Below are 26,649 nucleotides of genomic sequence, written 5' to 3' on the forward strand. Positions count from 1 at the left end.
CCTTGCCATTAAGTGAATCACTATGGTTGGTAAGTTGGTTGTTAAGTGAATCTAGTTGGATTGCAGCAGGATACAAATGTGGCCAAGAGATAAAAATAAGCCCTCGACTTATGACCACAATTTGAGCCAAAATCTCTGTCGCTAAGCAAGGCAGCTGTTAAGTGAGTCATGCCCCCATTTTTACAGACTTTTTTTGCCCTGGTTGCTAAGTGAATTTCTGAGTTATAGGTTATAAGTATTGGTGAAATCTCTACCAGAAAAAAACATATTTAGTAAAAACATTCATCTTAATTACGGAGGATCTATTCAATGAGAGCTGCAGTTCACCCCATCACATAAAATATCTTTTTTAAAAACAAATAATCATTCCAAAGAAACAGAAAGTTATTTTGAAACTGTTCTGAATGTGTTAATTTGATCTCGTTGCAGAATGCAAATCATAAAGGACCTTACGGTTGCCAAAAGCTGAAGGAACGGTGGGTGGTTTTCTATTAAATATCCAAAATTAAAAAGTTTTAGGCAGGGGGAAAAAAATATCAAAAGGTACAAAGACAGATTGTCTGGGCACAATGAATTTAGAAAAATAATAATAGCAATAGTAACATTCATCGCATTCATAATTGCCTTGTGATAATAATATTTGCTTATCCATACTAACAAACTTTCATTGTATAAGTTGATCGTTCTCTTCCACTTTTGAGTTTCTTAACTTCTGTTTCTACTAACCAACCATAGATCTGTCATACAAGCCTGTCAGGACTCTGAATCACTGCTAACTCACCAGTCATAAGTCAAGGAAAACCTGTACATCATGCCACTTATGCTTCATGAGGTCTAGAGACATGTTAAAACAGACCCAAGCAGCTGTAAAACCCACAAATGGAGCAATCTTTATCTTTCCTTCATCCTCTTATAATTCAGGGCCCTGTAAGAAAAAAGCCCATGGGCTGCTTCCTATATATATACAAAGTGTGGCTTGCTGGATTTTGAAAGAAAAGGGATTTTTTAAAATTTGTCATTTGGCAGCCTAACTATTATTTATTTTATTTTATTTCCGCTCCCTCCCCCCTCCCCCCCAACCCTCCCAACTTTTCCCCCCTCACTTCCCAGAACCAATACAAGGTATAAATCTTTAAAAAAAGCAGTTTGAAATATACTTAAAGAGAAAGTAGAAAATTAATAACGTCTTTGAATTGAGCTTAGCTCCTCCTTGCTAGGCTGACTATAAACAATTTGTATCATCTCTGATCTTAATCATAAGCTATCTGAGATTTCCTAGACCCATATTTATTTTGAATATAGTCAATCCATTTTTCCCAGTCTCGTTTATTGGATTTAGATTGGATTTATTACATTTATATGCCGCCCTTTTCCCTGAAGGGGACTCATTTATATCTCTCGTTTGAATAGTCCTTGAGATACGCAGATATTTTAGCCATCTCTGCTAAATTTGTGATTTTCAGTGTCCATTCTTGGATAGTAAACAAATCTTCCTTCTTCCAGTATTGCGCCACCCACAATCTAGCTACAGTTATAGCAGTTCGACTTATATACCGCTTCATAGAGCTTTCAGCCCTCTCTAAGCGGTTTACAGAGTCAGCATATCGCCCCCAACAACAAACAGGGTCCTCATTTTACCCACCTCGGAAGGATGGAAGGCTGAGTCAACCTTGAGCTGGTGAGATTTGAACCGCCGAACTGCAGATAACAGTCAGCGCAGTACTGCACCCTAACCACAGCGCCACCTCGGCTCTTATCAAGTGCAAAATCAAATTAATCTCTAGTGCTGTACAGTCAGTAATTATACCTAACAAAAATAGCTGGGGGGTAAACTTTATCCTTTTTTTTTTAGACCATTTTGCATAATCCATCATATTTTTATCCAGAATACCTTAACCTTTTTGGAAGGCCACCATATATGAAAATATGTAGCGTCCATACAATCACATCTCCAGCATTTAGGTTGTAAATTCAAATACATAGAAGCCATTTTTTTTGGATGGGGGGGATCTAGATGCCCTCTGTAAAACATCTTACAGCCTAAATATTATTATGAGATAAACCCAGGAGCAAAAGACAGCACGCAGAGCCTTGATACCCCTGATGGCGATCCTATGGCACGGGTGCCAGAGGTGGCGCACAAGGCCCTCTCTATGGGCACACCTGCCAGCACCAGCTGTTCTTCTGGTTTCCGGCCAGCTGGTCCTCGTGGGTACCTGAGCGCCAGAAAACGGCCCGAAATATGGCCAAAAAAACAGGATGTTTGGGGGGGGCTGTTTTCCAAGCAGAATTTTGAGCCATTTTTGCAGCTGGTCTTCATGGGCACTGGAGCTCCAGAAAACAGCCTTAAAAATGGCCAAAAATCCCAGGCTGTTTTGGAGTCATTTCCAAGCCTTTTTTCGGGCCCTTTTTTGGACCAGAAAATGGCATGAAAACAGCTTAAAAATGGTTTGAAAACACCCAAAAAACAGGAATATGTGTGCCATCCAGATGTTTGCATTTTCCAGTTTGGGCACTCGGTGCTGAAAAGATTCGCCATCACTGCTTTATACAATTAATAGTAGTTTATCTACAAATATATACAGACATATACATGGGGATAAATCCCTTACCACTCAGCTACGCACACAAGGAGAGAAAAGAAATACACGAAGAGAGAGACAGTAGGAGAGGCAGACATGGCCTCCTTTAAATAGACAGCACGTACAACAGTAAATGATGTGTGTGGACCTCACCAGAGTCTTAAAGAGGCCAAAGCTGTATTGCTGAATCATCCTCATTGCATCAGAGCCGAGGTGGCGCAGTGGTTAAATGCAGCACTGCAGGCTACTGCTAGATCAGCAGTTCAGCGGTTCAAATCTCACCGGCTCAGGGTTGACTCAGCCTTCCATCCTTCCGAGGTGGGTAAAATGAGGACCCGGATTGTTGGGGGCAATATGCTGACCCTCTGTAAACCGCTTAGAGAGGGCTGAAAGCCCTATGAAGCGGTATATAAGTCTATTGCTATTGCTATCAGCTTACAGCTTACAACCTTACATCAGCTGGCAGCTATTAAATCCTCATTACCTGACATCATTTAATTTTTATTATATTTTCAAACAGGGAACCCCGAGCTTCCATCCGATTCAAGTGTGCCCTCACCAACACCATCTTAGAGGTCCTTCAGCAGCGACCCGGATGGGTGGAAGTCAAAGAGTTGAGATTTATTTATATTTATTTATTTGTTTATATGATGGAGACGATCAAAAGCTGGCAGGGCCCAAGAAGACGTTTCTCCCTCTTCCACGGAAGCTTAGGGGAAAAGCCAGGTTTCTGGTTTCTGGTGGGCACATTCAAAAAGTTTGGCGCGTCCTCTGAGTCGGAATATTTCTGAGATCAGGGATCAGAGCTGCTCCTTTGGATCATCACGGTTTAGGAGATTCCTGTGATAAAAGGAGAATATTAGTAGCATTCCAGGGTTGAAATGAGGGCTCCCTGGTGCTCTCTGAGCTGGGTGGCTTTCTTGCAGGCGTTTCATGACCCAACTAGGGAACATCATCAGTGCTGGAAGGGAGGGAGGGTTTCAAGAGCAGAGGGGAGGAGGAAGAGGAGGAGGAAGAGGAGCCGAGGAAGGGGAGGTGGGAGGAAGACTGTGGGGTCCCTGGTGCTCTCTGGGCTTGGTGGTTTTCTTGCAGACATTTCATGACCCGACTAGGTAACATCATCAGTGCTAGAAGGAAGGGAGGGTTTCAAGAGGAGGAGGAGGAAAAGGAGGAGGAGGCGGACAACTGTGGGGTGTGGGGTTTTGTTCGCTGCTTGTGAACTCCAGGCGGGGGGCAGCAGCCAAGCAAGCCAGAAATCTGCTCTCTCGTGAATAAACTGCGGATTAGAGGCTCGCCGGCAGCAAACGAAACTGCCACCTCTTTGCCTCCGTGCGTCGAGGAGGCGGGGAGGGCTCGATCCCACTTAGGAGGTGATGGTTGCGAAGCCTCAAGGCTCCCCGAGCAGCCCAGGCTGCTTACCTATGTGTAGGCACTAGGAGGCAGTTGTGTAGATACACATGGCAAAGATGAGGCAGGGCGAGCATCAGAGCGAGCTGGTTCAGGGGCATGGCCAGCCAGCCATCACTACTGGTTAATTACCACTATGAGTTCTCCCGAACCGGGAGCAACTCACTTCTGACTGGGAGGTTCCCAGCGCTTGCGAGGTCGACTGTAGAATTTTAGAACCACACTGGGTGTCTAGGGTGGCGTGGTGGCCTAGGGGTGGAGCTCTCGCCTGACAATCGGCAAGTTCGATCCTAGGGAGAGGCGGATATTTCTCTCTCTCTCTCTGGGTACGCTGGGAATATATCTGCCGAACAAAACTCCTCATCGGCAACAGGAAGGGTATCTGGCCATTAAAACACTCGGCTAGCTCCATTCCGACTCCACCCCTCAAGGGATTTTGAAGATGATGATGATGACGACGACGATGACTTTCGGTGCCTGAGGGTGTGTGTGTGTGTGTGCGCAACTACTTTGAGAAAGCTAGAAGAGTTGTTGGCTGACACCATTTCTGTCTGGCCTTCGTCCCCAGCGAGGGCGAGTGGGACTTCTACTGGTGTGACGTCCGCTGGTTGCAGGAGAACTTCGACCACACCTACATGGACGAGCACGTCCGCATCAGCCACTTCCGCAACCATTACGAGGTAGGCAACCCTGGTCAGGGGGAGGACGGGACGGGAGGGGCAGGTGAACAGTTGGCCCAGGTGACCTGGAGGCCAGGGGTGAAATGCTACCGGTTCGGACTGGTTCGGCCAAACCGCTAGTAAAAAAATTGCTACCGGTTTGCCTGAATCAGTAGCAAAAAATATATATATGCTACCGGTTCGCCCAATACGGGCGTTTCCGACGATCAGCTGTGACACATGATTTCTATTAGCTGGAATCGTCGGAATTCCTGGCCGATTCTGATCTGGGGGGACCCCTTGGCTTAAGCCGTTCTCCTGCCCTTCTCGTCCTCACAGCTCACTCGGAAAAACTACACTGTGAAAAACCTGAAGCGCCTCCGGAAACAGCTGGAGAGGGAATCCGGGAAGCTGGAGGCCATGAAGTGCGACTTCTTCCCCAAAACCTTCGAGATGCCCTCCGAGTATCACCTGTTTGTGGAGGAGTTTCGGAAAAATCCCGGCATCACTTGGATCATGAAACCGGTGAGGAGGAGGAGGAGGAGGAGGAGGAGGAGGAGGAGGAGGAGGAGGAGGAGGAGGAGGAGGAGGGTGGGGTCCTTGGTGTTCTCTGAATTGGCTGTTTTCTTGTAGACGTTTCATGACCCATGTAAGTAACATCATCAGTGTTGCAAGGGAGTGTGGTTTGTAGAGAGGAGAAGGAGGGGGCAGAAAAGGAGGAGGAGGAGGAGAACAGGAGGTGGAGAAAGAAAGGAAGAGGAGAATGTGGGCAGGAGGAGAGGGGGAAGAAAGTGGAAGAAAGAACTGAGAAAGAGGAGGAGGATTGTGGGCTCCTGGGTGTTCTCTGAGCTTGGCTGTTTTCTTGCAGACTTTTCAGACCCCAACTATGTAACATCATCAGTGTTAGAAGGGAGTGTGGCTTATGGAGAGGAGGAGAGAAGAAAAGGAAGAGAAAGAGGAGGAGGAGGAGACTAGGAGAAGGAGAGAGAGGAGGAGGAGGAAAGAGAGAAAGAAAAGGAGTTGGAGAGAGGAGGAGGAAGGTCTGTTCCACAGGGGAGTAGGAAACAAAGATTGCTACAATAGATTTACCAGTATTCTATTACTGGGGATGCTGTATATATGTTTGTGTCTTCTCTCTACCCATTTTTTTTTTAATGTCTTATTTATTTTTCTTTTGATTTTTGTTAAAAGTTTCCCTCCTTCCCTCCCCTTCTGGTAGAGTTTTTATTTTAACTTTTGGAATAAAATAAAAAGTCACCCCAGAAAACAAGGAAAGAAACGCACAAGGGCCTCCTGGTGGGAATCCAAACCATCACACTTTACCCCTTCCTTCGCCTGAGGTTTGAGGGGGGGGGCATTGGAGCTTTGCCCTCGGGGGGGGGGGGGTGGCATCTTCCCAGGCCTTACCCAATGCCCCCCCTTCCTCTCCCCCGGAAGAGAATTGGGGGAGAGGTAAGAACTATGAGAGGCCCCTCCTCCCCTTCTTTCTTTCCTTTCTTCCTTCACTTACTTACTATCTTCCTTTTTCAATATCTTCCCTCCCTCCCTCCCGCCTCCTCCCCTTCCTTCCTTCATCAATATCTTCCTTCCTTTCCTCCTCCCCCTCCTCCCCCTTCTTTCTTTCCTTCCTTCCTTCATTTACTTATTTACTTACTTTCCTCCTTCAATATCTCCTTTCCTCCCTCCTCCTCCCCTTCCTTCCTCTCATCAATATCTTCCTTTTCTCTTCCCCGTCTTTCTTTCCTTCCTTCCTTCATTTACTTATTTACTTACCGTACTTTCCTCCTTCTTCAATATCTCCCTTCCTTCCTCCTTCCTTCTTCCTCCCCACTCACTTCTTTCCTTCCATCAATATCTTCTTTCCTTCATTACTTTACTCCCTCTTCCTTTTCTTACTTTCATCAATCCTTCCTTCCTTCCTTTCCTCCTCTTCCCTTCCTTTCTTCTTCATCCATCAATATCTTCCTTCCTTCCCTTCCTCCTCTCCTTTCTTCCATCTTTTCTTCCTTCTCCTCCCCTTCCTTCCTTACTTCATCAATATCTTTCTTCCCTCCTCTCCAACTTTCCTTCCATCATCCTTCCTTCCATCTTTCTTTCCTTCCTTCCTTTCCTCCTCCCTCCCTCCTCCCTTCTTCCACCCTCCCTCCTCCTCCTCTTCCTTCCTTTCATCAATATCTTCCTTCCTTCCATCCTTCTCCTCCTCCCTTCCTTTCCTTTCTTTCATCAATATCTTCCTTCCTTCCTTTCATCCTCCTCCTGTCCTTCCTCCTACTCCTTCTTTCCTTCATCCATCAATATCTTCCTTCCCTCCTTCCTTTCTCCTCTCCTTCCTTCCTTTCATCATCTTCCTTCCTTTCCTCCTCCCTCATTCCTTTCCTTCTTTCCTTCCTTCCTTCCTTCCTTCCATCAATATCTTCCTTCCTTCCTTTCCTCCTCCTCCCTCTTCCTTTCCTTACTTTCACTTTCCTCCTCTCCATCTTTCCTTCCTTCCATCTTTCTTTCTTTCCTTGCTTTCCTCCTCTCCTTCCTTCCATCTTTCCTTCCTTCCCTCCTCCTCCCCTTCTTCTCCTCCTCTTCCTTCCTTACTTCATCAATATCTTCCTTCCTTCCTTTCCTCCTCTCCATCTTTCCTTCTGTCCATCCATCCTTCCTTTCTTCCATCTTTCCTTCCTTCCTTTCCTCTTTCTCCTCCTCCTCCCTCCCTCCCTCCCTCCCTCCTCCTCCATCTGCAGGGCTCACATCAGGAAGGATCATTGCTGGGCAGATAAAAGGCAGGCACAGCTGGCAGTACTTCCCTCTTCCCCTAAATAAAAAAAGGGGGGGGGGGAAACTTATGCAAACGAGCCTCTGAATTCCTGCCAAGAAATTATTTAACTCCTCAAATGATAATTTGTGTTAATGGCCAGCAAGGCACCTTCCCTCCAGTCAATGGGGGCTCCCCCCCCCTCCTCCTCCTCCTTTCCACCCAGATTGGGGGAGAAAATGAGGATTTTCTCAATTGAGGTTGCATTTGAAAGGTTGCAAATGGTGGTGAGAAGAGGAAGGCGGGGAGGGTGAGTGGGAGGAGGAGGAGGAGGAGGAATGGGGGCTCCTCTTCCATTAGATCTCTTTGATTCCATAATCCGGCCTCCCCTGGGGCAGAAGCAAAAGCCAATTTCAAACGAGGCAAGGAAATCTTCCCAGCCAAAGTCGGGAGCAGCTCCCCAGGAGGCTTTCGAAGATGGTTTGCAGATGAATTGAAGGTTTTTTTTGGGGGGGGGAGGGCTGGCAGGGAGGGGAGCATCAGACGAGTAGGTAGTAGTAACTTGGCCTGCCCTGCCCCCAAACTGGTTCTCTTGGCAGTGCTATAGGCATCTTGTTTCTTGCTTCTGCCCATGCGCAGAATCCTATCCTATCCTATCCCTTGTCCTGTCCTGTCCCACATTTTCTGTTCTGTTCTATTCTATTCTCATTCTTAATTCTATTCCATATTTTACTCTACTCTACTCTACTCTACTCTACTCTACTCTACTCTATTTCTGTCCTATCCTATCCCATTCCTTGTCCTGTCCTGTCCCACATTTTCTGTTCTGTTCTATTCTATTCTCATTTTTAATTCTATTCCATATTTTACTCTACTCTACTCTACTCTTCTCTACTCTATTTCTGTCCTATCCTATCCCATTCCTTGTCCTGTCCCACATTTTCTGTTCTGTTCTGTTCTATTCTATTCTCATTCTTAATTCTATTCCATATTTTACTCTACTCTACTCTACTCTACTCTACTCTACTCTACTCTACTCTACTCTATTTCTGTCCTATCCTATCCCATTCCTTGTCCTGTCCTGTCCCACATTTTCTGTTCTGTTTTATTCTCATTCTTAATTCTATTCCATATTTTACTCTACTCTACTCTACTCTACTCTACTCTACTCTACTCTACTCTACTCTACTCTACTCTACTCTACTCTACTCTACTCTACTCTACTCTACTCTACTCTACTCTATTTCTGTCCTATCCTATCCCATTCCTTGTCCTGTCCCACATTTTCTGTTCTGTTCTGTTCTGTTCTATTCTCATTCTTAATTCTATTCCATATTTTACTCTACTCTACTCTACTCTACTCTACTCTACTCTACTCTACTCTACTCTACTCTACTCTACTCTACTCTATTTCTGTCCTATCCTATCCCATTCCTTGTCCTGTCCTGTCCCACATTTTCTGTTCTGTTCTATTCTGTCCTATCCTATCCTATTATCATTTTTAATTCTACTCCATATTTTACTCTATTCTACTCTACTCTACTCTATTTCTATCCTATCCTATCCCATTCCTTGTCCTGCCCTGTCCCACATTTTCTGTTCTGTTCTATTCTATTCTTCAATTCCATTCCATTCCATTCCCTATCCTACCCCTTGTCCTGCCCCGTCCTATCTACGTTCAGCCACAGATATTTTGAGCTCACTTGTGTTCCCACCTGGTCATGCTTGGCTTACCTGGCAGGGTTGATGGCAATCCCGAGGAAAGGGTAACCTCAGGATGCCAGGGGAGGTCCAGATCTCCCAAGAAAGAGAGTGACCCTCTCCTTCGCCTCCCGCAGGTTGCCCGATCTCAAGGCAGAGGCATTTTTCTCTTCCGGAAACTCAAGGATGTGATTGACTGGAGGAAGGTGAGCTGCCTCCTTCTTCTCACCTCTGAGGAAGGGATTGGCTGGGAAGAGCCCACCTTGAAGCTTGGCTCTTTGGGCCTCAGCTGCTCGAGGCTGCTGCCTCCAGTCTTCTTCTGGTCCTTAGACCCAGAGCTGATCCACCAATGGAAGGTGGAGATGTCCTTCTGAGGTTCTGGGTTGGAGCCACCAACGGGGAACTTCTCAGGTTCTCTGTGGCCTCAAAGCTTCTGGTCTGGAAAGGATTGCTAGTCCTTCTCCACTTGGGTGGTGGTGGCATCTCAGGTGGGTTCCCATTCAGCCCTCTCCAAGACCGAAGAGCATCTGAGTGGAGGAACCTCGTCTTCTCCTCTATCCTCACCACTCCAACCAGAAGTCTCCTAAGAAGTTGGGGAGATGGAGGAGGTCAGATGGGTCCATTGGCTTGGAGAGCCCATTGAGGGGGTCTCCAAAGGTCTTCTGGGATGACTGGATGTCCTGTCCATGGATGGGAAGGAACACAGAGTTGACTTTGGGAAGGGGAAGAGAGATAGGACGGTTAAAGAAGGAGATAAGTCAGTTAAGTCCCAGGAAAGAGGAAGTTGTGAAGCAAAGCTGCCTCAGGAATTCTGGGAGTTGGAGTCCACAAGTCATAAAGGGGACATAGATAGCATGGCTGCCTCAGGAATTCTGGGAATTGAAGTCCCTAAGTGATAAAGGGGCCATAGTTACCATGTCTGGCTCAGGAATTCTGGGAGTTGGAGTCCACAAGTCTTAAAGGGGCCATAGCCAGCATGGCTGCCTTGGGAATTCTGGGAATTGAAGTCCACAAACCATGAAAGGGCCATAGACAATTTTACTGCCCCTTCTCGATCATGGCCAGATGGAAGGACATCTGCAGGTCGTCTCGCTTAGCGACGGCAGAGTCAAGATGGTGGCTGTCACTGTACGATCCAGCACACATGGACCAAAGCCAGGTGCTGGTTTTGTTCTTCTTCCTAAGCCCACCGGGACCCCCGGTTTCTTCCCCAGGATGCCGTGCGCACCGATGATCAGAAAGATGACATTCCGGTGGAGAATTACGTTGCTCAGCGTTATATCGAGAACCCGTATTTAATAGGGGGTAAGTTGCCCCATTCGCACGACCCAGATACTGTTAGTCCTCGACTTCCGACCAAAATTGAGCCCAACATTTCTGTCACTAAGTGAGATGGTCGCTAAGTGAGTTTCACCCCATTGGACGAGCTTTCTTGCCACCATTGTTAAGCGAATCGCTGCAGTTGTTAAGTTAGTAACAGGGTTGTTAAACGAATCTGACCTCCCCATTGACTTTGCTCATCGGAAGGACATAAAAAAGAGGATCACGTGAGCCTGGGACACTGCAACCGTCATAACTATGGGTAACTTGGTTGTTAAGTGAATCTGGCTTCCCCATGGACTTTGCTTGTTGGAAGGTCGCAAAAGGGGATCATGTGAGTTCCCCCGGATGCCGCAACCGTCATAAATATGAGTCGTTAGCCAGGCCTCCGAATTTTGATTGTGGGACCTGGGGAAATCCCACAACGGTTGTGTGAAAACGGTCATAAGCCATTTTTTCAGTATTGTTGTAACTTTGAACGGTTGCTAAATGAGCTCTTTTAAGTTGAGGACTTCTGTATACTCAGCTTCCTAGCTAGCCATGTCCCGGGTTCAAATTTCTTGGGAGAGCATCTACTTTTAGCAATAGCAATAGCAGTTAGACTTATATACCGCTTCATAGGGCTTTCAGCCCTCTCTAAGCGGTTTACAGAGTCGGCATATCGCCCCCACAGTCTGGGTCCTCATTTCACCCACCTTGGAAGGATGGAAGGCTGAGTCAACCTTGAGCCGGTGAGATTAGAACCGCTCAACTGCAGATAACAGTCAGCTGAAGTGGCCTGCAATACTGCACCCTAACCACTGCGCCACCTCCTGCTCTTTTGGGTCCGAAGAACCAAGAACGACCCGTAGTTACTTCTGAGTAGTGTCTTTATTGCTGTCCTCCTACAGAGAGAATCCTACCACCGCAACGGAGCCTTTGCAATTTCTGTTGCTAAGCGAGATGGTTGTTAAGTGGATTTTGCAGTGTCCCGAGGTCACCTGATTCCCCCTTTTGCGACCTTCTGACAATCAAAGTCCGTGGGGAAGGCTGGCTCACTTCACAACTGCGTTACAGGTAGTCAAACTACGACCCCGATGATCGCCAGACCCAATGGTTGTTGTTGTTAAGTGAGTTTTGGCCCATTTTACGACCTCTCTTCCCAAGATTGTTAAGTGGATCTGGCTGCCCCATTGACTTTGCTGGTCAGAAGGTCGCAAAAGCGGATCCCGTGACTTTGGGAACCTGCAACCGTCATAAACATGAGTCAGCTGCCAGAGGTCTGGGTTTTGATCACTTGACCAGGGGGAGGCTCCAATTGTGTATAAAAAGGCCCCAAGCTGCTTTTTTTTAGTGCCATTGTCACTTTGGGGTGTGTGTGTGTGTGTGTGAGTGAGAGAGAGAGAGAGAAGGGGGGAAGAGAGAGAGAGAGAGAGAAGAGAGAGAAAAAGAGGGGGAAGAGAGAGAGAGAGAAAAGAGAGAGAGAGGAAAGAGGAGAAAGAGAGAGGGAGAGGAGAGAGAAGAGAGAGAGGGAATAGACAGTGTGAGAGAGTGAGAAGAGAGAGAGAAAAGAGAGAGGCGAGTGAAAAAGGGATGGAGGGATGGAGGGAGAGATAAAGAGAAAGAGAGGAGAGGGAGAGAGGGGGAAAGAGAGGAGAGAGAGAAAAAGGGAGGGAGAAAGAGAGAAGAGAGAGAGGAAAGAGAGAGTGAGAGAGATAGAGAGTGAGGAGAGGGGAGAGAGATAAAGGGAGGGAGAGGAAGAAAAAGAGAGGAGAGAGATGAAAGAGAGAGAGAAAAAGAGAGAGGAGAGAGAGGAAAGAGAGTGAGAGATAGAGAGTGAGGAGAGAGGAAAGAGAGAGAGAGGAGAGAGAAAAGGAGGGAGAGAAAGAAAAAGAGGAGAGAGAGGAGATGAAAGAGGGAGAAAGAAAAAGAGAGAAGAGAGAGGAAAGAGAGAGTGAGAGAGAGAAGGAGGGAGGGAGAGAGAAAGGGAGGAGAGGGAGAGAGAGATGAAAGAGAGAGAGAGAGGAGAGAGTAGAAAGAGAAAGGGAGAAAGATAGTGAGAAGAGAGGAGAGAAAGAAAAAGCGGGGGAGAGAGGAAAGAGAGAGAGAAAAAGAGGAGAGAGAGAAAAAGGGAGAAAGAGAGAAGAGAGAGAGAGCGCCCACAAAGTTGTTTGGGGTACCCCAAGGAAATGCCAGACCATCTTTTGAGACACCCCCCCCCCCCGGAATGAAGAGGCCGTATCACAGAACAACATTCATACAGAATAACAGAATGGGAAGGGATCCCTGAGGTCTTCTAGTCCAACCCCCTGCTTGAGCAGGAGACCTCATAACATTTCAGACAAATGGTTTTCCAGTCTCTCCTTAGAAACCTCCAGTGACGGAGCATTCATGACTTCTAGTGGCCGGCTGTTCCACTGGTTAATTGTCCTCTCTGTCAGGGAGTTTCTCCTTAGTTCTAGGTTGCTTCTCTCCTGGATTAGTTTCCACCCATTTTGCTTCTTGTTCTACCCTCAGGTGCCTTGAAGAATAGCTTGACTCCCTCTTAATAAAAGCCGATAAACCTTTTATTGATTTAATCGATTTCTTTCTCTGTGTTTCCCAGGTCGGAAATTCGACTTGCGTGTCTACGTCTTGGTAATGTCGGTGAGTGAAACGTCTCTTGCCTTCCCATCCTAGCCGAAAGGCTTTTTAACCAAATTCAAGGGGGCGAAGGAATCCTGGGAATACAGGTAGTCCTAAACTTACGGCCGCAACAGAGCCCAACCTTTCCGTTGTTAAGTGAAAAATCGCTCAGGTGAGCTTTGCCCCAAGTTACGACCTTTCCTGCCGGGTCGCTGCAGTCGGTAAATTAGCAACCTGGTTGTTGAGTGAATCTGGCTTCCCCAAGTGACCTCAGGCGGTCGCAAAAGGGGATCGAGACCCTGCAACCGTCATAAGTACATGCCAGTTGCCAAGCCTCTGAATTTCGATCACGCGACCCCCAGGGACGCTAACAAATGTTTTGACTATGAAAAACAGTCCTAAGCCTCCTTTTTCCCTGCCGTTGTCGTTCTGAACGAACCGTTGTAAACCGAGGACTACCTATAAGGCTAGTCCTCGACATACGACCTTAATGGAGAATGCCGATTACGGCCGTGGCACCGTTGATGCAACTTTACAGCCTTCCTTATGGCCGTCATTAAGCGAACACAATAGCCCGTCAGAAAGTGAGGCTTGCAGTTCTGATGGCCACGCCCCCTCCTGCAGTCATGTGACTGGATTTTGGGGCGCTTAGCAACCAGGCTGCATTTACGGCTGTGAGGTGTGACATTTTTGCCAAAAATCAAAGTTTGCTTCTGGTTTTTGTTAAAAATGCCTCAGGGCAAGCAATGGGTTCACTTAATGACTTCAGTGTTTGCTTTATGACTGCCACATTGACTTAACGATTGCTGCAAACCAGTGGTTGCAAAATCAGGCTGGCCTCCTGACCTGGTTTACAATTGTTGAGACTTATGACCTCAAGAGGCTCCATTACTGTTGTAAGTCAAGGACGACCTTCATGCTGACTAGGGAATTCTGGGAACTGAAGATTATAATTCATCAACAATGTTGGGGATTCTGGGAGTTGGAGTCCATTCATCCTCAAGCATGCTGGCTAGGAATTCTGGGAGTTGAAGTCCATCATGTTGGATAGGGGATTCTGGGAGTTGAAGTCCATTCTTCCTCAAGCATGCTGGCTAGGAATTCTGGGAGTTGAAGTCCATCATGTTGGATAGGGCATTCTGGGAGTTGAAGTCCATTCTTCCTCAAGCATGCTGGCTAGGAATTCTGGGAGTTGAAGTCCATACTTCCTTAACCATGCTGGGTAGAGAATTCTGGGAGTTGAAGTCCATTCTTCCTCAAGCATGCTGGCTAGGAATTCTGGGAGTTGAAGTCCATCATGTTGGATAGGGGATTCTGGGAGTTGAAGTCCATTCTTCCTCAAGCATGCTGGCTAGGAATTCTGGGAGTTGAAGTCCATCATGTTGGATAGGGGATTCTGGGAGTTGAAGTCCATTCTTCCTCAAGCATGCTAGCTAGGAATTCTGGGAGTTGAAGTCCATCCTAAAGCATGCTAACTGGGGAATTACAAAGTCCACTTATCCTAGACTGTCTAGAGAATTCTGGGAGTTGAAGTCCATTTATCTTCAAGCATGTTGGATAGGGGATTCTGGGAGTTGAAGTCCATCATGTTGGGTAGGGGATTCTGGGAGTTGAAGTCCATTCTTCCTCAAGCATGCTGGCTAGGAATACTGGGAGTTGAAATCCACTTATCCTTTTTTATTTATTTATTTATTTTTAGACAAACATAAACAAGAAATAAAACACAAAACCATCTTTCATCACATACAGTTGTGTCAATTGGTTACAAGGTTTTTGTGCTTCCTTTCCATAGTCATCACTTGTAATTTATATGAATTCACATATTATCAAATCCAATATATTTATATACATTATCATGGTACCTTATTTGTTTGACTATCACTATTTATTCCTTCACTTTCAATGAACTAAAAGTCCATTTATCCTAAAGCAGGCTGTCTAGAGAATTCTGGGAGTTGAAGTCCATCATGCTGGCTAGGGGATTCTGGGAGTTGAAGTCCTTATTTCCTAAACCACGTTGGGTAGAGAATTCTGGGAGTTGAAGTCCATCCTAAAGCAGGCTAACTAGGGAATTCTGGGGGTTGAAGTCCATCATGCTAGCTAGGGGATTCTGGGAGTTGAAGTCCTTTTATCTGAAAGTGACCCAGGCTGGATTTCCGGGATGATCCTGGCTCCCCTCACCAACTTCTCTTTCCCGCAGTATCTCCCTCTCAAAGCCTGGCTGTACCGGGACGGTTTTGCTCGCTTCTCCAACACGCGTTTCACCCTCAACACCCTGGATGACCAGTGTATCCTGCTCCCTGCTCCCAGGGAAGCCTGGAGGGGCAACTGGGGAGGGGGAGGCAGGGACCTTAGACGGGGTGGGTGGGGGATCCTGCCGGAGTTGCAGGAAGTCCCTCTTGCTGGCTGGAAAACCCAGGAGAGTCTAACTAAGGAATGCTGGCTGGGGAATTCTGGGAATCCATCCATCTTAAAGCCTGCTGGTTGAGGGATTCTGGCAATTGAAGTCCCCCCTCTATTTTAAAGCCTGCTGGTTGGGGAATTCTGGGAATTGAAGTTGACCCATTGCCAAGGCTGAAGTAGTCAAACCATTTGTCATTTTGGTGTGTCTTCAAATTAAAATGTGGACTCTTGGTCACTGCCTTGCCAATGCCGCCTCCTTAGGGCTAAAAAAAAAAAGTGACTGGCCCACGATTACCCAGCATGGCTAGCTGAGGGATTCTGGGAAGTTGAAGTCCACTCATCTTAAAAGATGGAATTTGCTAGGAAGGATTAAATGAAGGAGGAGGAGGATAAGTCAACAATGCTGACGTAGCGAGCATCAGGGTTCCAAATAGCATCCAGAATTAAATCAGAGTCCAAGGCAAAGGATTGCTCAAAGTTCCAATTTATTAAGAGAGCCACGTTGGCACATCTGGGAAAACCCAAAATCTGAAAGCTTCCCTGTTTTCCCCACCCAGTTGGAAGTTCAAGAACTGGCCCCCCACACCCCCAAAGTCCATCCCATGGTCAAATCTCCCACTGCCACGCTGGCAGCTTCCTCCCATCCAGTTCCGGTCAGGTGCAGAGACAAAGGATGACCTTGGGTTTCTAGAAAGGATGTTGTTATGGCTGCATATCATCTCACTCCATACAATCCCCCTACTCCCAGTTTCCCCACCATAGAAAATGCACAGCAGAAGAATAGAAAGTGTAGCCGGCTTGAGATCCAAAAGGAAAGATGGCTGCAGGCTTAACAGCTAGCTGTGTGTTGCAGGAATCCCTTTTTAAAGTGCCGCTGTCAAATTTCAGCGGTCGCTGAACGAACCGTTGAAAACCGAAGACTTTTCCCTTGCTCACTTTTTCTTTCCACCTGCACGATCCTTACATCCTCCCTGGATGCCAGACATCCACCTGACCAACGTCGCTGTGCAAAAGACAGCTCCCGACTACGATCCAGAGAAAGTAAGCCTTTTTAAAAAAAAGAAATCTTCCGTTTATAACTCTTGGTCCTTCCTGTTATGAGGTTGCACAGGAGTTAGCAGTTAAGACTTATATACCGCTTCATAGGGCTTTCAGCCCTCTCTAAGCGGTTTACAGAGTCAGCATATCGCCCCCAACAACAATCCGGGTCCTCATTTTACCCACCTCGAAAGGATGGAAGGCTGAGTCAACTCTGAGCCGGTGAGATTTGAACCGCCGAACTGCCGTCAGCTGAAGTAGCCTGCAGTGCTGCATTTAACCACTGCGCCACCTCGGCTCTATAAGTTCTTGGTGTGGTTTATAAGACTCCCGTGTTTAAAATGAAGCAAAGAATAAGAACGGAGCTCCATGGTGGCTCTTTTGTCATTTTTGCAATAATGATGAGGGCAAAAATAGCCAGATGTTGACTGGGACGGCGTGGATGTGTCTACGGCTGCCATCCGGATTCATTTCTTGCAGGCGTTTCGTGACCCAACTAGGTGACATCATCAGGGCGAGAAGAGTGTGGGGATGGTGGAGAATGAAGAGTAGGAATTGGAAGATGACAACTGTGGGCACCTTGGTGGTCTCCGAGCTTGGTGGTTTTCTTGCAGATGTTTCATGACCCAACTAGCGAACATCAGTGCTAGAAGGGAGTGGAGGAGGAGGAGGAGGACTATGGAATCCTTGGTGCTCTCTGAGCTTGGTGGCATCTTACAGACGTTCTATGACCCAGCTAGGGAACGTTATCAGTGTTAAAAGGGAATGGGGTTTGTGGAGAGGAAGAGGACTGTGGGGTATTCCCTGAGCTTGGTGGTTTACTTATAGGGGTTTTATGACCAAACTAGGTAATAACATCAGGGCTAGAAGGGAGTGGGGATTTCAGAGAGGGAGGAGGGCAGGAGGAAGAGGAGGACTGTGGGGTCCTTGGTGCTCTCTGAGCTTGGCTGTTTTGTAGCAGGCGTTTCATTACCCAACCAGGTAACATCATCAGTGCTAGAAGGGAGTTCAGTTTACTTTCTGTTTATATGTTTGTCCTATCAGTACCAAGGACAGTTCTCTTCTTCCTCCCTCCCCCTCCTCTCCCTCAACCATCTCCTCTCCGCAACCCCACCTTTTCTAGCAAATATGTTGTTCTCCTTCTCCTCCTCCTCCTCCTCTCTGCAACCTCATTCCCTATTTGCACTGAGAATGTTCCCTAGTTGGGCCATGAAACGTCTCCCAAGGAAACAACCCAACTCAGAGAGCATCAAGGACCCCAGAGGAGTCCTCCTCCTCCACAAACCACACTCCCTTCCAGCACTGATGAAGTTACCTAGTTGGGTTATGAGACGTCTGCATGACACCAAGCTCAGAGACCAGCAAGGACCCCATAATTCTCTTCCTCCTCCTCCTCTCTATACCAACACTGATAATATTCCCTAGTTGGGCCGCAAACTCAGAGATCACCAAGGACTCCCCAGTCCTCCTCCTCCTCTCCATAAAACCCTCCTCCCTTCTAGCACTGATGATATTACTTAGTTGGGTCATGAAATTGTCTGCAAGGAAACCACCAAGCACAGAGAGCAGCAAGGACCCCCACAGTTGTCCTCCTCTCAACCCCCATCCTCCTCCTCCTCCCTCTCTACTTCGTCCTCCTCCTCTTCACCCCACTCCCATCTAACACTGATAATATTCCCTGGTTGGGTCAGGCAACGTCTACAGAAAACCCCCAAGCTCAGAGAGCACCAAGGACCCCACAGTCCTCCTCCTCCTCCTCTTCATTCTCCTCCTCCTCCTCCTCCTCTACCCCACATGCCCTACTACCTTCTAGCACTGACAATGTTACCTAGTTGGGTTATGAAACGTCTGCAAGGAAACCACCAAGCTCAGAGAGCACCAAGGACTTCACAGTCTTCCTCCTCCTCTTCCTCCTCTTCCTTCTAGCACTGATGATGTTCCCTAGTTGGGTCATGAAACGCCTGCAAGAACCACCAAGCTCTGAAAGCACCAAGGCCCCCCGCATTCTTCCTCCTCCTTCTCCAGCCTCACTCCCTTCTATCACTGAGGCTGTTCCATAGTTGGGTCCTGAAACGTCTACATTAAGACCCCCAAGCTCTGAGAGCACCAAGGACCCTACAGCCCTCCTCCTCTTCCTCCCTCCCTTCTTCCTCCTCCTCCTCTTCACCCCACTCCCTTCTAACACTGATAATATTCCCTGGTTGGTTCATGAAATGTCTACAAGAAGCCCCCCCCCCCAAGCTCCGAGAGCACCAAGGACCCCACAGTCCTCCTCCCCCTTTCCTCTTCCTCCTCCCTCTCTTCTTCTTCCTCCTCCTCTTCACCCCACTCTCTTCTAACACTGATAATATTCCCTGCTTGGTTCAATGTCTACAAGAAGCCCCCCCCAAACTCCGAGAGCACCAAGGACCCCGCAAACTGACCACTAAAGAGCGAAATAAATCCCCACCCGTGTGGATGGGCGATGGGCCAAGAGAGGGTCAATGTTATGGCACCAAAGACAGAGAAGAAACTCAAGTGTCTCATTTCTGGAGGTGAACTTCAGAGGGGGGGGGTCTTCCCTCAAGGCGAAGGCCCATCCTCCCCCGCACAGCGTGACCCGTCAAAACCGCGGCCCACAAAAGCGCGCTCGACGAAAGCGCGCATTTGACGTCATCACAGTGCGACGAAAAAAATTAAAAATTGAAATAAAAATAAAATTAAAGCAAGCCGATTCACATAAAGGTAAGGGTTAGGTTTAGGTTTAGGGTTAGGTTTAGAGCGTTAGGGTTACGTTTAGTGTTAGGTTAAGGGTTAGCGTTAGGTTTTTCGTTAGGTTAAGGGTTAGGTTTAGGGTTAGATTTAGGGTTAGGTTAAGGGTTAGGTTAAGGGTTAGGTTTAGGGTTAGATTTAGGGTTAGGTTAAGGGTTAGGTTAAGGGTTAGGTTTAGGGTTAGGTTTGGGGGGGTTAGGGTAAGGTTTGCGCTTTATTTTTACATTTATCGATCACAGCGCGATGTTTTCGTCGCGCTGTGATGACGTCACGTACGCTCTTTCGTCGAGCGCGATTTTGTCATCCGCGGTTTTGTGGTGGAACCCCCGCGCAGGATCCCCCCCCCTCTGGCTTTCTCCCCACCTGCAGGGCTGCAAATGGATGATCCAGCAGTTCCGCCTTTACCTGACGGCCAAGCACGGAGCGGAACCCGTGGAGATGCTCTTCTCCGAGATGGACAACATCTTCATCAAGAGCCTTCAAAGCGTCCAGAAGGTCATCATCAGCGACAAGCATTGCTTCGAGCTCTACGGCTACGACATCCTGATCGACCAGAACCTCAAGCCGTAAGGGAGGCAGCGTGTCGGGGATCCCAATAGCATCCAAAAGTAAATCAGAGTCCGAGGCAAAGGATTCCTCAAAGTCCCAATCGATTAAGAGAGACGTCTTGGCACATCTGGGGAAACCCGAACCTGAAAGCTTCCCGGTTTCCCCCACCCAGTCGGAAGTTCAAGATCCTGCCCCCCACACCCACAAGTCCATCCCATGGTCCAATCTCCCACTGCCACGCTGGCAGCTTCCACCCATCCAGTTCTGGTCAGGTGCAGAGGTGCAGAGACAAAGGATGACCTTGGCTTTCTAGAAAGAATGTTGTTATGGCTACCTATCATCTAACTCCGTACAATCCCATTTTCCCACCATAGAAAATGCATAGTAGAATAGTAGAAAGTGTGGCAGGCCAAAGACTCAAAAGAAAATATGGCTGCAGGCCTGACACAGCGGAGTGGATCTTCAGGCACTGTTTCCCCCAACCTTTGACCTTTTAAGACAGGGGGGGGGGGCTGACTTTGTCCCGCAGAATACCCCAGCCGGCCAGTAATGTTATAACTGATGGAAATTCTGGTCCTGAATGGAGTTAAAGTTTGAGGGCTGCTTGTTCTTTGGCATCAACCCTGGTGATGGGGCCCCTGGGTGCTCTGGGAGCTTGGTGATTTTCTTGCAGGCATTTCTTTACCAAACTAGGAAACGTTATCAGTGCTAGGAGAGAGGGGATTGTGGAGGAGAAGAGGAGGAAGGGAAATAACTATGAAAGTCCTTGGTGCTCTCTGAGCTTGGTTGTTTTCTTGCAGACATTTCATGACACAATTAGGTAACATCAGTCCTTTTCCTCCTCCTCCTCCTCCTCTCTGCAAACCCCACTCCCTTCTAGCACTGATGATGTTCTCTATTTGGGTCATGAAACATCTGCAAAAAAAGCACCAAGCTCAGAGAGCACCAAAGACCTCAAGTTCCCTCCTCCTCCTCCTCCTCCTCCTCCTCCTCCTCCTCCTCCTTCTTTCTTCTTTTTCTCCTCCTCCTCCTTCCTTCTTCTCCTCCTCCTCCTCCTTCTTCTTTTTCCTTCTTCTTCCTTCTTCTTTCTCCTCCTCCTCTTCCTCCTCCTCCTCCTCCTTCCTCTTCCCCCACAAACTCCAGTCCTTTCTAGTACACTGGTGATATTCCCTAGTTGGGTCATGAAACGTTTGTAAGAAAAGCACCAAGCTGAGAGGGCATCCAGGACACCACAGTTCTCACTGTCCTCTCCTCCTCCTCCTCTTTTTCCTTTTCCTCTTCCCCATCCTTCTTGTCTCTACAAACCCCACCCTAATAGGGAATGAGGTTGCAGGGAGGAGGAGGAGGAAGAGCAGGAGGAGGAAGACAACAACATCAGTGCTAGAAGGGGTGGGGTTGCGGAGAGGAGGCAGTGGTTGAGGGAGAGGAGGGGGAGGGAGGAAGAAGAGGACCGTGGGGTCCTTGGTACTGATAGGACAAGCATATAAACAGAAAGTAAACTGCACTCCCTTCTAGCACTGATGATGTTACCTAGTTGGGTAATGAAATGCCTGCTACAAAACAGCCAAGCTCAGAGAGCACCAAGGACCTCGGAGTCTTCCTCCTCCTCCTCCTCCTCCTCCTCCTCCTCCTCCTCCTCCTCCTCCTCCTCCTCCTCCTCCTCTCCTCCTGCCCTCCTCCCTCTCTGCAATCCCCACTCCCTTCTAGCCCTGATGTTATTATCTAGTTTGGTCATAAAACCCCCACAAGAAAACAATCAAGCTCAGGGAGCAACAAGGACCCCACAGTCCTCCTCTTCCTCTTCTTCACAAACCCCACTCCCTCCCACACTGATGATGCTCCATAGTTGGGCCATGAAACGCCTGCAAGAAAAAGGACCCAGACTTCCAAACAACTGTACTGGAAGAACCGCCCGACCGTAGGCTGCAACCCGTTCCCCCTTTCTGTCCCTGACCTTCTTCGTCTTGTCCAGCGCAGGTGGCTCTTGGAGGTCAACGCCTCTCCTTCGCTGACCGCTAGCAGCCAGGAAGACCACGACCTCAAGACGCGCATCTTGGAAGACACATTGAACATTGTGGACATGGAAGGCCGGTGAGTGGAGCACGAAGACGGAGGCGAGCGGGTGGGCGGGTGGCATTTCCACCCGGTTTTCCCACCACAACATTAGGAGACTCCCCCAGTCTAAGTGGGGCTGGACCTCAGTCAAGGGCTCTCCCTCCTTATCTCCCTCGCTTCATGGCTGCCCATGTCAGGAAATTTCTCCTTAGTTCTAGATTGCTTCTTTCCTTTGTTTGTTTCCATCCATTGTTACTTTGTCCTGCCTTCAGGGGCTTTTGAGAATAAGTTGACCCTCATCTTCTTTGTGGCAGCTCCCCCCCCCCCCCCAAAAAAATATTGGAAGATGCTATCATGTCCATCAGCTGGACAATGCCAGCTGGTGACGCCTCGGAGTAGGGCCTTCTCTGTTGCCGCTCCGGCCCTATGGAATGAGCTACCCCCCCGAGATCCGGACCCTACCCACTCTCATGGCCTTCCGTAAAGCTATTAAAACCTGGCTTTTCCGGCAGGCCTGGGGGTGTTGACCCCTTGACTGAGGTCCAGCCCCACTTAGACTGGGTGCATGATGTGTTTTTTAATTTGTTGTGTCTTATTTGTTTTAATCCTTTTTAATATTTCTTATTTCTGTAAGCCGCCCGGAGTCCTCTGGGATTGGGCGGCCTATAAATTCAATAAATGGAAATAAATGGAAATGTCACCCTTAGTCCTTCCTTCCTTCCTTCCCTCCCTCCCTCTTCCTCTTCTTCCTCCTCCTCCTCCTTCCTTCCTCCCTTCCTCTTCTTCTTCTTCCTCCTCCTCCTCCTCCTTCCTTCCTTCCCTTCCTCTTCCTCCTCCTCCTCCTTCCTTCCTTCCTCTTCTTCTTCTTCCTCCTCCTCCTCCTCCTTCCTTCCTTCCCTCCCTCCCTCTTCCTCTTCTTCCTCCTCCTCCTCCTTCCTTCCTCCCTTCCTCTTCTTCTTCTTCCTCCTCCTCCTCCTCCTTCCTTCCTTCCCTCCCTTCCTCTTCTTCCTCCTCCTCCTCCTTCCTTCCTTCCTTCCTCCCTTCCATTCTTTATCCTTGCAGTTTGACAGGGAAGGAAAAACGCATCGGGGGCTTCGATCTCATGTGGAACGACGGCCCCGTCAGCAGAGAAGACGCAAACCTGGACACGCCGATGAACGGCTTTGTGGCGAACACACACCTAGGTATTTTGCACCCGGTGGGTGGCTGTTGTGGGGGTGGGCGGGCGAGGTGGGATTCTGGGGCTTTGGAGGCTGGCAGCGCGTAGTGGCGGGCTGGTCCAGAGAGGCAGTCCTCGACTTACGGACCATTCGTTTAACAGCCGTTCAAAGTCATGAGGGCGCTGGGAAAATGTGCCTCCTGACGGGTGCCCACTTTACGACCGTCGTGGCATCCCCATGGTCACGTGATCAGAATTAGGATGCTCGGCAATCGGCATATAAATAGCCGCCACCTTTGCAGCATCCCCACCATCAGGTGATGAAGATTCAGATATTTGGCAACTGGTTCCTCTTTATGACCGTGGCTGTGTCCCATGGGCCGTGTGCTCCCCCCTTACGACAAACCAAATCAATGGGAAGCTGGATTTACTTAACGACCGGATTGGTCACTTAACAACTGTGCGGTGCTTCGCTTAACAACCGAGGCCAGAAAGGTGGCCAAATGGGGCCAGTGGCCCTCAACAACTGTTCCCACTTGACAACAGGAATTGGGGGGCTCAATTGTGAAGTCGAGGACTCTCGCCTGTCGTTGAAGCTGGGTTTGCTGAGCAACCGCGCGGTTCGTTTAACGACTGCGGGGACTTGCTTAACAACCGAGGTAGTTAAAATAAAAGGTTGCAAGATCGGACACAGCAATTAAAATTCTGGTCCTGATTGGGGTCCTAACTCAAGGACTCCCATTACCATTTTTTTAAAAAAATTAACCTTGTCGTATCTCCAAGACTGCAGGGTTTTAAGAAGAGTTTGGATAGCCATGTGTCTGAAATGCTATAGGGCTGTGATGGCGAACCAATGGCACGCATGGCACAGGTGGCACACGAAGCCATATTAGCTAGCATCTGTGCACCGGCCAGCTGGTTTTCCAACCTTCCGGAGGGCTGGGGGAGGCCGTTTTCACTTCCCCAGGCTTCAGGAAGAACTCCGGAGCCTGGGGAGGGCGAAAAACGGCCCAACGGGCAAACAGGAAGTTCAATTGTTTGTTCCCGTACTTCCGGTTGGGATGTTGGGCCTGTTTTTCACCCTCCCCAGGCTCCCGAGTTTTTCCTGGGGGAGGGGGTCGTGCGCGCAGGCGCTGGTGGGTGGGCATGCGTGTGGTGCGTGCAATTTTGGCACACCTCTAGAAAAAGGTTAGCCATCACTGGTATAGGGTCTCCTGCTTGAGCAGAGGGCTGGACTAGAAGACCTCCAAGGTGCCTTCCAACTCTTGTTATTCTGTCATTCTGTAAGGGTCTCCTGCTTGAGCAGGGGGTTGGACTAGAAGACCTCCAAGGTCCCTTCCAACTCTTATTATTCTGTCATTCTGTAAGAGTCTCCTGTTTGAGCAAGAGGCTAGACTAGGAGACCTCCAAGGTCCCTTCCAACTCTTGTTATTCTTTAATTCTGTAAGGGTTTCCTGCTTGAGCAGAGGGCTGGACTAGATGCCCATCAAGGTCCCTTCCAACTCTTGTTATTCTGTAATTACACAAGGGTCTCCTGCTTGAGCAGAGGGTTGGACTAGAAGACCTCCAAGGTCCCCTCCAACTCTTCTGTTATTCTGTCATTCTGTAAGGGTATCCTGCTTGAGCAGGGGGCTGGACTAGAAAACCTCCGAGGTCCCTTCCAACTCTTGTTATTCTTTAATTCTGTAAGGGTTTCCTGCTTGAGCAGAGGGCTGGACTAGATGCCCATCAAGGTCCCTTCCAACTCTTGTTATTCTGTAATTACACAAGGGTCTCCTGCTTGAGCAGAGGGCTGGACTAGAAGACCTCCAAGGTCCCTTCCAACTCTTATTATTCTGTCATTCTGTAAGGGTCTCCTGCTTGAGCAGGGGGCTGGACTAGAAGACCTCCGAGGTCCCTTCCAACTCTTGTTATTCTTTAATTCTGTAAGGGTTTCCTGCTTGAGCAGAGGGCTGGACTAGATGCCCATCAAGGTCCCTTCCAACTCTTGTTATTCTGTAATTACACAAGGGTCTCCTGCTTGAGCAGAGGGCTGGACTAGAAGACCTCCGAGGTCCCTTCCAACTCTTGTTATTCTGTAATTACACAAGGGTCTCCTGCTTGAGCAGAGGGCTGGACTAGAAGACCTCCAAGGCCCCTTCCAACTCTGTTATTCTAGTCTATCCTATCTCCTCTGCTGCAGGTTACAGCAACGACAGAAAGAAGCAGCTGCAGCAACTTTTCAAAACGTCACCGGCTCAGCAAAAAATTTAAGGCCCAGCCTTAACATCCAGTGGCGGCTGGATGTTTAAAATACAACAACTAGAATCCGGACAGGGGAGAGGAGGGTGAGGGAGCTCCCTGCTTTACAGAGCTTAACCAGGAATCGTTTCCAGGTTTGCTGCCTTCGTCTGGATGCCCCTTGAAGGAGTTTCGACTGGCAGGGTTGATTGTGGGCACCAAACAGCTCTGAAGATGGATGAACAGCAAGTTTATCTCCCTGGCGGAGATGCCTTCCGGAGGCCGACTGGCTGTGAAACGTGGGGAAAAGGCTGTTGAGATGTTGGCTCTGCCCAGAATTGCCACCCGGTGGCACCGAAGCTGGGCAGAAAGAGGGAAATCTTAGCGGGAGAACGCTTCTGCCCATCCGGATGCCAATTTAAATCTATTGGAACGAGCGGGAATCATAAAAGAACGCCTTTGCACCACAAAGCATTTGGAAACCTTCTTTTGGTCTTAACGGTGAATATAATCCAGGGACTGTGGGGTCCCTTGGGGGGTCTCTGAACAGGATTGTTTTCTTGCAGATGTTTCCTTACCACGCTAGGTAACATCACCAGGGGTAGTAGAAGGGAGGGGAGTTTGTGGAGAGGTGGAAGGAGGAGGGGCACTGTGGGGTCCTTGGTGCTCTCTGAGCTTGGTGGATTTCTTGCAGACGTTTCATGACCCCATTAGGGAACATCATCAGTGCTAGGAGGGAGTGGAGTTGGTGGAGAATGAAGGCAGGAGAGGAAAAGGAGGATGAGAGGGAGGGGAAAGAAGGAGGAGGAGGAAGAGAAGGCGGAGGACAACAACAGAGGGGCCTTGGTGCCCTCTGAGCTTGGTGGTTTTCTTGCAGACGTTTCATGACCCAACTAGGTAACATCATCAAGGAAGGAAGGAAGGAAGGAAGGAAGGAAGGAAGGAAGGAAGGAAGGAAGACTGTGGGGTCCTTGGTGCTCTCTGAGCTTGGTGGTTTTCTTGCAAACGTTTCATGACCCAATTAGGGAACATCATCAGTATTAAAAGGGAGTGGGGTATGTGAGGAGGAGGAGGAGGAGGAGGAGGAGGAGGAGGAAAAAGCGGAAGGAGAAGGAAGAGGAGGACTGTAGGGTGCTTGGTACTCTCTGAACTTCGATGCTGTTCTTGCAGACATTTCATTACCAAACTAGGGAACAACATCGATGTTAGAAGGGAGTGTGGTTTGCAGAGAGGAGGGGAAGGAAGGAAGGAAGGAACGAACGAAAGGAGGAGGAGGGGCACTGTGGGGTCCTTGGTTCTCTCTGAGCTTGGTTGATTTCTTGCAGACATTTCATGACCCAGCTAGGTAACATCATCAAGGAAGGAAGGAAGGGAGGGAGGGAGGGAGGGAGGGAAGAAAGGAAGGAACGAAGGAGGGAGGGAGGGAAGGAAGGAAGGCAGGAGGGAAGGAAGACTGTG

General features: G+C 48.5%; 1 protein-coding gene across 1 annotated transcript; it reads left to right on the forward strand.

Annotated features, from left to right (window-relative positions):
• Nucleotides 1-399: 399 nt before the first annotated feature.
• On the forward strand, nt 400-25,908 carry TTLL9 (tubulin tyrosine ligase like 9; the record flags this gene model as incomplete). The annotated part of the gene is made up of 13 exons (XM_032218640.1): nt 400-476; nt 3,103-3,195; nt 4,558-4,669; nt 4,988-5,173; nt 9,230-9,298; nt 10,307-10,397; nt 12,997-13,037; nt 15,217-15,304; nt 16,402-16,460; nt 19,578-19,774; nt 21,735-21,848; nt 22,875-22,996; nt 25,154-25,908. Coding segments are annotated over 13 exons (1,320 nt in total), but the record flags the coding sequence as incomplete, so codon positions are not given.
• Nucleotides 25,909-26,649: the final 741 nt, after the last annotated feature.

Source organism: Thamnophis elegans, chromosome 5 (genome assembly GCF_009769535.1).
Source record: "Thamnophis elegans isolate rThaEle1 chromosome 5, rThaEle1.pri, whole genome shotgun sequence".
NCBI lineage: Eukaryota > Metazoa > Chordata > Lepidosauria > Squamata > Colubridae > Thamnophis > Thamnophis elegans.